Raw genomic sequence first — 11,582 nt, forward strand, 5'->3', positions numbered from 1 at the left:
ACATGGTATACAGCATTATTGGGGGGGCTCTATGGAGAAGTAGGGGGGGGGGGGGGCACCTACTAGGGGCTTTATGACGCGGCTCCGCCTGGCTCCTAACTTTTTTAGCTGGCTCCTAGATTCCAAGGAAATTTGTCAAGCCCTGCCCTAGCAGCAATCAGCGAAGGCCACTTTCACATCTGCGTTTTTGCTGGATCTGTCATGGATCAACAAAAACGCTTCTGTTATGATAATACAAATGTCTGCATCCGTTATGAACGGATCCGGTTGTATTATCTCTAAAGTAGCCATAACGGATCCGGCACTAAAACCATTGTAAGTCAGTGGGGGACGGATCTGTTTTCTTTTGTGTCCGAGAAAACAGTCATGTTTTGTTGTGAGTCATGACTGATCCGTCTTGCTCCGCATCCCAGGATGCACTAAAAAATGCTGCTTGCTACGCTTTTGTGTGCGTCATCGGAACACAATGGAATGGAATACATTCTGGTGACTCCGTTCCCTTCAGTTCAATTTTGTCTCCATTGGCAATGAATGGGGACAAAACGGAAGCGTTTTCCCCCGCTATCGAGATCCTATGACGGATCTTAATAGCGGAAAGGGAAATCGCAGATGTGAAAGTAGGCAAAGCCGTTCATTCCCTGTGGAGGATCCGAGCTGCCACAGCTATGTTCCTACGGAGATCCTGTCGCTTCACCGTCTCACACCCCAAAATGGTGTCAATGAAAAAGTACAGATTGCCCCACAAAAGGTGAGCCCTCACATGGCTGCATAGACGTAAAAATAATGCTGGAATATGGCGATAAAAAGGAGAAATTAATTTTTACCAAACTTTTTATTTTAGTATTAAAACGCAATACAAAACTACAAATGTGGTATCGCTTTAATCGTACTGACCCAGAAAATGAAGGGCACAAGTCTTTTTGCGAACGGGAAAATAAAAAAATTAAGGGACCAGGAAGGGAGTAAAAAAAACTAAAACACAGGAACAGAAAAGCACCATGTCCTCAAAGGGTTAAAGGAGTTATCCAACCTTTTAAAATGTATATTTCATTCGGCCGCCTATTTACGTCACATACAGTGGGTCAGATTTACTAATGAAAAGGCATCAGAATTCTCACTCAAGTCGACTCAATTCTGTCACCCCTGCTGTGTGTAGATACTGTTAAAGGGTTATTCCCATCTCAGACAAATGTCTGATAGGTGCGGGTCCCACCTCTGAGACCCGCACTTATGCTTAGAACGGAGCCCGCAAAGTCCCGGAGAGTGCACTGCACATGCGCGGCCGCCCTACATTCATTCCTATGAGAGCACTGAAAATAGCCGAGTGCTGGCTCGGCTATTTCTGTCAGCCCCATAGAAGTGAATGGAGCAGTGGCTGCGCTTGCGCGGTGTGCCTCTCATTAATTTGAATGAGACTTCCAAAAATAGCTGAGCGCGATCCCATAGGAATGAATAGAGGGCGGCCCTCCGGAACTTTGTGGGCTCCGTTCTAAGCATAGGTGCAGGTCCTAGAGGTGGGACCCTATCAGACATTGGGGGCATATCCTAGCGATATGCCCCCAATATCTGAGATGGGATCACCTGACAAGTCTTCCTCTGAAGAGGCCGTCTGGTGAGCGTTGCAGTCTCTTCCTAGGCCAGTGACGTCATGTCCATTGGTCACATGGCGAACGGTCCTGAGCTGCAGTACCAAGCACAGCCACTGTACAATGTACTGTGCTTGATGAGCTCATCAGTGGGGGTGTCGGGAATTGGACGCGCACCAATCAGATATTGATGACCTGTCCTGAGGATAGGTCATCAGTATCAAAGTCTCAGACATCCTCTTTAACTGTAGTCTATAGAAGGATTTTTTCTGGCTTAAAAACCTCAGGAGTATTCTTCCCATGCACAGTTTGCTGGTATCTACAGATACATCTCTATATATACCAGTACACTGTGTGTTTCTTTTTTTTCTTTTTAAAGAAGCACATTTGTGTGTAATGGACAGTGTTACACCAAATTTCTCGTTGATGTCATTGGTCGACACAGCACCATGCGTATATGCCCAGCTACCACTAGGAGGCAACACTAGATATTAAAAATATTGGCTCTGCCCAGGTGGGCTATACCCTCTCCACAACCACTAGGCTAATCGGTTTTAGTCTAGTTTCCATAGGAGGCAGACATGACCTGCTCTGTTTTTTGCAGGTCTTGCTGCTTTTCATTTTTATTTTTTATTTTATTCTTTTTTCCTCTCTTCTGCAGGTCTTGGCCTGCTGCAGGATGGGGCTCCATCGTAGATTACCACTTTAGTTGCACCCCCTGCTGGCGCGTACTTGAAGTACCTACGCCGGTCACCCAGTCCCCCATTACTACATCTGCAGTGGCATGCCGGCAATCCGACATAATTGTTGAGTTTGCCGAAGGGGTGACCCTGAGGCGACTGAATACGCCGGAAGGTAAGTATTCTCCCCTGCGTCCCTACGCATCTTCCCCGGCCTGTCCTCGGGCCTTTGGTGCTCCTTTTTCCTCAGTAGCCCCCCTCACCTGTTTTTTTCTTTCCGGAGGGCTCCAGGTCTCCCAACGGTGCACCTTTTCCAGCCACCTCATTAATCGAGGCCCCGGCTTCTTTGTCGCCTAGGCCTTTGGGGGGAGGTTTCCACTTTGACTTTTTTTCAAGAAGAAAGAGCCTCCATCTTGCGAGCAAACCTTGCACGTTTCTGCAGATGCTGCAGCACATCTTCGGGGACACGGCACCTGGGGTCCGGTAGGACAGCCTCTGCCTGGCTGTTTTTCTTTTTTTCAGGCTCCCTATCAGCCCCTATATTCTCCTCCAGAAAGGTGTCTCATTCCTAGCCCCTGCTCCTGGTTGCCATGTATTTTACATGCGCCCATTGCGATAAAAAAAAAGTTGCCATGTGGTCAACCTTCCCTGTTTGTGCGCAGTACCTTTTTCCCAGGCCCTTCATGTCTCCCTGACCACCCCTTCTGTATCGGTCACTCCTGAATGGGCCTCTTCCCTGTCCCAAGCCAAAGGGAACCGTGTCTGACTCTCCCAATCCATGGTGGAGCCGCTGGACCGCTTGCCTGCCCAAATTGCGGCCGCCTCTGCCACTCCCAGGGACTCCTCCGCGGACGGGACGCGTTCACATTCAGACACCAGGTCCCACAAATGACCTTGGGTTGTCGCAACTAAGTTCCGCTCCTCCTCGGCATCCTCGGGTCACCCCCAGGACAGGTCTGAGGCTGGTGACGTATTCTTCCCTGACACATCTTACGCCTCCTCGGGGGACACCTCTGCACCAATTCTGACTCTGAACAGAGCATCAGGCGGTCTTCCACCATACAGAATCTCTCTGGGTGATCAAAGACAAATGTTCATTGAGGAACCTCTCCTCTCCAGGGTTGGTATCACCTTTAGGGGATTTTCAGATGGCTGCACAGGATTTTATCCACACAGGTAAGTCAGCTTGCCGCATCTCCAGTACGTGGTGCTTTACCCGTCACCGTGTTTAGCACACCCGCACACCTATGTGGTGTCCCAGATACGTACACCTTCCCCTTCACAGGGGGGTACTCATACCACTGCCAAATCCGGCAGACTTTCCTTGTTCCAAGGTATCTCCTTTTCAGCTGGAGTAATTTCTCTATTCCAGGGGCTATATTCAACACACTCTCCTAGTCGGAGAGTGTTCCAGGCCATCGGATTACTTCTCCAGACGCTGTAGCTAATGCATCATCCTGGGGCTACCGTGCACCACGCAACATATTACTGGGGGAGCCCTGGTTTACCATATTACTTCTTTATTAGGTGAAGTACCTGTATCATCTCCAGAGGCTGTAGCCATTACACCTGTTTGGTTCTAGTGTGCACCACAGGCGAAGTATACATGCCATGTTCAGTCGCTGTAGCCATGGCACCTGCAGCCACCTTGCTTCCTTCTTCAGTGGAGTACCTGTACCATCTCCAGATGCTGTAGCCGTTACATCTGTCTGGTTTTTAGTCTGCAATGTATTACTTCATGCAGTCATTCTACTTTCTTTATCAAGCACAGTACCTATGCCATTTCCAGATGCTGTAGCTATGTCTCCACACTCATTATCGTGTGCCCCATGCAATCAGATTACTCCCATTCAGGCGGAGTATTTATAGTATCTCCAAGTGCTGTGCCCTATTGGTACAATCTGTGGCCCATACATTACTGGGTGTATTTTCCTGGCTCTAATGTGTACTAGGCAATCATGGGGCCCCTCTTCATGCTGAGTAATGGTACCATCCCCAGACACTGTATTCATCACCCTTTTCTGGTTCTAGTATGCATCTGGCACCTCATTACCGTCGTGCTCGGCGGGGTACTTGTACTATCTCAAGGCACTGTATGTAACTGGCAACCATATGTTCTCCCCCCTTTTTGGGCGGAGTAGAGTTGCAATTCTTATATCCAGTTTTTGGCTGGCCTCTTCAGATCTGACACCTGGTGCAGTACCTCTAAGTCTTCTCATTGCCCCTGTACTAGGCATCATTTTTACTTTATTGCTTGTCGCACACCAGACAACCACACTCCCCTCACGTGCGCAGGTTGTTGGCTGTCATGATAGATTTTCAACCCTATGAAGTACTACTGTATTACACACAGTCGCTGTTTTTACTGCTTTTCTGTTTTGTTTTCAGAGTAACGTGGTCCAGTCCTTGTTCTTGCCCTATCCCACCTCAGGAGGAACCGGGTGTTTTCACTTGTTCCTTCTTGGGCTCTTTTCCCAGGCACTTGTCCCAGGCACTGAATCCCGACGGTCGCCTATATATTTCCTTTGGAACCATTTCATGCTCTGGCCTCTCCTGGTCCGGTTGGGTCACAAGGTTCTCCAGCACCTGTGCGCCCAACCTTTTGCATGAGATTTCCTTCCCACCCTCGGGGACTGCTTTGGGACGTCCCATGGTGGTTGTGGCCCCCAATGACATTAACGAGAAAATTGGATTTTTGTACTTACCGTAAAATACCTTTCTCGTTATGTTCATTGGGGGACACAGATCCCACCCTCTGTTCTCACTTCTTTTCCTGTCACCGGGCTGCTGTTCTCATTTTCCCGGTCCAGGACATGTTGGTTCTTCGCTTTTGTTTATCTCTCCTACTGCTGTTGGTACAAACTGATCAGCCTAGTGGCTGTGGAGAGGGTATAGCCCACCTGGACGGAGCCAACCTTTTTGATATCTAGTGTCGCCTCCTAGTGTTAGCTAGGCATATACCCATGGTACTGTCCCCCCCAATGAATTGAACGAGAAAGGGATTTTACGGTGAGTACAAAAATCCAATTTTCCTTCCGCTTAGTGCCCAGAAATGATCTGAGCAGAGACAGGGGTGTGCAGCGAAGGTGCCACCTGTGTCTGGATGGTGGACAACGAAACTGTGGGAGCTGCTTGTGCTTGTCGGTGGATCAAACAATCCTCTCTACTGGTGGTCTGTCTGGGTGGCCTAGATGGTGAGCAGTTTGTTGCAACTACCCTCCTGCTTCTCTCAGGCCAATGATGTGCCCTTTCTTAAATCCTGTCAATTGGCTAAAATATCATCTAGTGCGTCGTAGAGGCTTGTCTAGCAGTCAACCATTTCTCATCAAGTGGTACACTACCCAAAAGTAGCCCCTGTGACAAGACACAGTGTCTAATCAGACGACACCCGCAGTGGTCTTCTTTAGCTCTGTAAACTGTGGCAGCCCGAAACTACTGGTCGGTGGTGGTGCTGGTGTGGGACCCCCATCGATCTGTTATTGATGACCTATCCAATGTCATTAATATTGAAGTCCCATAAAACTCCTTTAACATCTAGAGCTACTTTCAGTATTCTGCTGGTTAATGTGGGAAAATGTTAGCAGTTCAACTCCACTGTCAGACCAGACTGAGACCACGGGGCTGTGAATGTGTATCCGCAATGTACTACTGTCTGGGAGCGGGAAACCAGCAGAATTCTGAATTTACTTTCACTTTGGTTGTGAGTAGAGAAGAACACATACAACTGTAAAGCAGTGCAAGTAAATAAAGAGGACCTTACCAAGCTAACTAATATTTTATGTAGAATTTTGTACCATGTAGAAACCTTGTCGGAGCGCTTCCACCTGCGGCGTCAGGCCCCTTGGGTAATGGTAAAGGTCCGGGGTTAATGCTACTCTCTGTGGCATGGAGCTCTTTAAGTTGACTTCATGGTCATGGTTCGCTCTTTACAATGGATGTCTGCTCTGGCTCATAGATTGGAGTCCTGAAGGGAGACTCCCCATGACGTCCATATGTCTTTATGGGAAGGGGTTGTTCACAAGAGAAGAGAGAGCAGCTGCATATACGTGGTGTGTACATATCTCTGTTCACCTGTAAATTCTGTGTCTTTCTGTCCACAGGGACTATATGCCAGGAGGACGGCGGGATTATTCAGTGCAAGTTCAATTGAGGTATGGCCTTCAGTTGCTTTCACCCAGTCGGTGTTTGGTCAGTGATTGTGAGGAGTGGAGGCTACACAGAGATAAGGTACAGTGTGATGGAAGGATTTGCTCCTTTTCTGTGTTTTTGGACCCGCTCCTTGTTTTGGATCAGAATCACTGCTGGAAATCACTGATCGAACACTGACTTTCTAAAAAGCTGCCTTAGTAAGAGTGCATTTTACTCTGAGTGTCTGATTTTTATGCTCTTGCTGTCCAGGTTGTGTTTAGCAGAGACAAGCTGTCCTCAGGAGGATAACTATCCCAGCAGCCTTTGCATTAAAGTCAACGGGAAGCTCTTTCCATTGCCGGTGAGTTATTACAATGAATTTTAGGAAGTGCAAGTTGAGTGATGTTCTTTACATTTTCTTTCCAAAAAGTCAGCGAGAACAATCGATATATTTCATCAGTCAATGTGCGCATTAGGTTTATATTCATTGTGTAATAATGAATGTAGTTTTCTGTATTAGTTCCTCATAGGTCTCAAGAGCTCTGCTTGCTGTCCTTTTACAAGGAGCCTTCACTGTGTGATGAACACACAGATGCACGGTCGTTACAGTACAGCGATCTGAATTTCTAATGGTGCTGCCAATTCCAGGAGTAGATTTAAAAAGAGTAGAATTAGTATTTCTCGTGCATGGCATTGGGGGACACAGCACCATGGGTATATGCCCAGCTGCCACTAGGAGGCTGACACTAGAAACAAAAAGGTGTTGGCTCCGCCCAGGTGGGCTATACCCCTCTGCAAGAGCCGAGATACACCAGTCTAGTTCTAGTGTCCGTAGGAGGCAGACATGACCTGTTTTGCAGGTCATCCTGCTAATTTTATTTTTTATTTTATTCTATTTTTTTCTCCTTTTTTGTACAGGTTTCTTCAGGACGCAGGGGTGGCTCCATCGTGTTCCACTTTAGTTGCCCCCCTGCGGGCGCGTACTCAGGTACCCGGCAGCCACCCAGTCCCCACTATCTGCTTCCGCAGCGGAATTCCGGCGGACCCACGGCTCCCGTGTTGAGTCCGCCGAGGGGGTGGCTATTGCTGCGCCTGAAAACGTCGGAAGGTGAGTATGGCGGTACCCCACCCCCACCCCCTCCACCCACCACAACCACCTCTTGTCCTGGCCCCCTTTTTAGTTTAGGGAGGCTGATGGCTCTTGGGGGCACTGCACGCTTGCCTGGGCATTCTTTTTGCGGGGGAAAACTTCCTTGGGGCACCCTCGTTTCTAGGGCCTGGCCCTTTAAGACGGCCGATTCTTTCGGCTCCTTCCCGTACCTGCGGGTTTCTTCCGGCTAACTCCTGGCCTTCGGGGCCCCCGCACTCCCAGAGAATCTGTGCTGCGTCCCCGCTTCTGCTGCTGCCTCCGGGCGTTACCGCGATCGCGGGCGTCCGTTTCCGGCAGCATTTTTCTACTCGAGGCCCCGGCTTTTCTCCAGCCTAGGCCGCAGGTCACGTGGGGCGGAGCTTCGTCTCCGCCTTCTGCCTTCCCGGGCTTTTTTCTCCTCCCTCCCCTTTGGGGGCGGTGCCCTGGGAGCCGCGTTTTTTCCAACCAATCCAGCACCAGCGCGGGCTGCTGGGGGGGGCGTGTCTTTCTTGACTACCGGTTCCTGTCCTGCCTGCAGCTGTCGCATCTTGCTTCTCCTGCGCCTCGGCTCTCTGGACGTGCTTCTGTGGGACACAGCACCTTGGGTCTGGTAGGCAGCCTCTGGCTGACTCTTTTTTGCTTTGCAGGCTCCTCCATCGCCCTCATGTCTTCTTCTGGTCGGGCCCCCTCTCCCCCTGCCGCTATTTCCACTCATTACGCCTGTTCCGTATGTAATAGGAAGTTCCCATGCGGTCAGTCTTCCTCTCTCTGCGTGCAGTGCCTTCCCCCCAGGCCCACCCAGTCCGCCCCTGCGGCCCCCTCTTTGTCGGTCCTTCCGGAATGGGCTGCTACCCTGTCCCAGGCCATAGGTAACCTTGCCAGCCTCTCCCAATCCCTAGCGCAGTCCTTGGACCGTCTGCCCGCTCAGATTGCGGCCGCCTCGGGCAGGGACCCCCCCGCCGGGGATGTCCGTTCCCGCTCTGGTACGAGGTCCGGCAAGCGACCTCGCACAGCCTCGGCTGGGTCCCATTCTTCCTCAGCTACCCCGGATCACTCCCCGGTTAGGTCTGAGTCGGGCGAAATTTCTTCTTCAGCCGCTTCCGCCGTTCCTGGGGACTCCTCCGCTTCTGATTCTGAATCAGAGCGGTGCTCGGCGATGTCTGCGGCCATTCAGGACCTCATCAAAGCCGTCCGTGACGCGCTCCATGTGCAGGACGTACCCTCCTCCTCCTCCCTGGAGTCGGTGTCCTTCCGCCGGACTAGGCGTTCCACTGTGGTCTTCCCGAATCATGAGGATCTGGACGCACTTCTGGCTAAAGAGTGGCGTCATCCTGATCGGCGCCTTCATCTTACCAAGGCCTCTGACGTCCCCTATCCTTTTTCTGAGGAATCTGTCAATACTTGGACGGTTCCTCCTCAGGTAGACCCTCAGGTTGCTCGCCTGGCGAAGGCTACTACCCTTCCCCTGGCTGACGCGGCTTCCTTGTCGGATCCCGCTGACAAACGGGTCGACTCTTTGGCCAAGTCTGTTTTCATCGCAGCGGGTGCTGCCATCCGTCCTGCGTTTGCCGCCTCCTGGGTGGCTAAGGCCTGCGCTATCTGGGCAAAACAACTTGTTCGCGCTTTACCCCCAGACTCTGATCAAGGGGAACTGGCAGTGCTTGCCTCTCAAATTTATCAGGCGTCCAAATTTCTTTGCGATGCCTCTATGGAATCGGCCCGCCGATCCGGCCGTGCGGCCGCTAACTCTGTGGCCATCCGCCGCACCATCTGGCTTCGTTCTTGGGCGGCAGATGCCGCCTCCAAGAAGGCTCTGATTTCCCTTCCCTTTCTCGGCGGGAAGCTCTTTGGGAAGCGTTTGGAGGAGCTCATCTCGGAGGCCACTGGCGGTAAGAGCTCTCTTCTTCCCCAGAATCAGCCTCGCCGCCGTCGCTTTCCTGGGTCGTCCTCTCGGGCGCAGTCCTTTCGGTCCTTTCGGGCCCCCCCTGCCCGATCTGACAAGAAGACCTCCAGGCCTTCCTTTAAGACCAAGCCCTCCTGGCATGCCAAGCCCAAACCTGCTCGCCCCCAGTCCACTAAACCTCCTTCCGCATGACTCCGTCAAGGTGGGAGGGCGTCTGCTCGCCTTTCAGGACGTCTGGCAAGCAAGTGTAGAAGACGCTTGGGTTCTGGAGGTAGTCTCCTCCGGATACAGGATCGAATTTTCCGATCTTCCGCCGGGACGGTTCTTCCTGACGTCGCCCCCCAGGTCCCCCTCCGGGGCAGAAGATTTTTTTCAGGCCATTCGTTCCCTTCGCTCTCTAGGGGTCATCGTTCCGGTTCCAGAGTCAGAACGCTTTCGGGGGTTCTATTCGAATCTGTTCACGGTTCCCAAAAAGGACGGTTCGCTCCGTCCTATCCTGGACCTGAAGGCGCTGAACCGCTTTGTCCGGGTCCGTCACTTTCGTATGGAATCCCTCCGGTCGGTGATCGCCTCCTTGGAGTCGGGCGAGTTCCTGTCGTCCATAGACATTCAGGACGCCTATCTCCACGTCCCCATTGCCCTCTCCCACCAAAGGTTCCTTCGCTTCGCGGTAGGTTCTCTTCATTTCCAATTCGTAGCCCTGCCCTTCGGCCTGGCCTCTGCTCCGAGGGTCTTCACCAAGGTGTTGGCGCCTCTCATGGCCCTTCTTCGTGCCAGGGGGGTCGCCTTGATACCTTACCTAGACGATCTTCTGATTCGGGCCCCGTCGTTGGAGGACAACCTGTCCAGCCTGCACATCACCCTCTCAGCTCTTTCCCAGTTCGGGTGGCTCGTCAACCACTCCAAGTCCTCCCTCGTCCCATGCCAGAGGATGCCCTTCCTGGGCATGATTTTCGACACTCGCCTCGGGCGGGTGTTTCTCCCCCCAGAAAAGATTGCCTCCCTTCAGGCGGGGGTGACGCTTCTCCGCGGCCCGTCCACCCTGACTATCAGGACGTGTATGCGCGTCCTGGGGAGGATGGTGGCTTCCTTCGAAGCCATTCCCTATTCCCAATTCCACTCCCGGGACCTTCAGTTGTTTCTTCTATCCAGGTGGGACAAGTCCCAGGCAGGTCTCGATCGCCTGGTTCGTCTCCCTCTCCAGCTTCGCCAGGACCTCTCCTGGTGGCTTCTTCCTCGGACGGTGTCCCTGGGCCGTTCCTTTCTTCCCCCCAGTTGGCGGGTGGTCACGACGGACGCCAGCCTCTTGGGTTGGGGAGCTGTCCTCGACTCTCTCACAGTCCAGGGTCTTTGGTCTGCTCAGGAGTCCTCCCTGCAGATAAATGTACTCGAGCTCAGGGCAATTTTCCTGGCACTGTCTCACTGGACCCCACGTCTTCGCGGTCTCCCGGTCCGGGTTCAAACAGACAATTCCACCGCCGTGGCTTATCTGAACCACCAAGGGGGCACCAGGAGCGTGATGGCCTTGCAGGAAGCCTCCCATATCCTGCGCTGGGCGGAACTCCACGTTCCCGTCCTTTCCGCGGTGCACATTCCCGGGGTCGACAATTGGGCGGCAGACTTCCTCAGTCGTCAGCTAGTCGACCCGGGCGAATGGTCTCTTCACCCAGAGGTGTTCCTCCAACTTTGTCACCGATGGGGAACTCCGGACGTGGATCTTTTCGCGTCACGTCTCAACCACAGGATTCCGCGCTATGTCGCGCGGTCCAGAGACCCTCAGGCTTTCGCGGTAGACGCCCTAGTTCTGCCTTGGTCTCAGTTCAATCTTCTGTACCTGTTCCCCCCCATTCCCCTCCTGCCCCGAGTGCTCAAGCGTCTCAAGGCAGCCCGGGTTTCGGCAATCCTGGTGGCTCCGGATTGGCCCCGCAGGGCGTGGTACGCAGATCTAGTGTTTCTGCTCGCCGACGCTCCGTGGCGACTTCCTCTGCGCCACGATCTCCTTTCTCAGGGTCCTCTGTACCACCCGAATTTACTTCAGCTTCGTTTGACGGCGTGGCCGTTGAGACCGCGGTCTTGAAGTCCCGTGGCCTCTCGGATTCTGTCATTCAGACGATGCTTCACGCTCGCAAACCCCAGTCAGCCCGTATTTACTACCG

General features: G+C 52.5%; 1 protein-coding gene across 3 annotated transcripts in view; it reads left to right on the forward strand.

Annotated features, from left to right (window-relative positions):
• Positions 1–11,582, forward strand: part of PIAS2 (protein inhibitor of activated STAT 2) — an 83,831-nt gene that overhangs the window by 33,687 nt on the left and 38,562 nt on the right. For all 3 annotated transcript variants that reach the window (XM_040421144.1, XM_040421145.1, XM_040421146.1), the window contains exons 4-5: positions 6,367–6,417; positions 6,665–6,755. In XM_040421144.1, the coding sequence (XP_040277078.1) occupies positions 6,367–6,417; positions 6,665–6,755 (142 nt within the window). The remainder of the gene's footprint in view (positions 1–6,366; positions 6,418–6,664; positions 6,756–11,582) is intronic.

This window comes from Bufo bufo, chromosome 2 (genome assembly GCF_905171765.1).
Source record: "Bufo bufo chromosome 2, aBufBuf1.1, whole genome shotgun sequence".
NCBI lineage: Eukaryota > Metazoa > Chordata > Amphibia > Anura > Bufonidae > Bufo > Bufo bufo.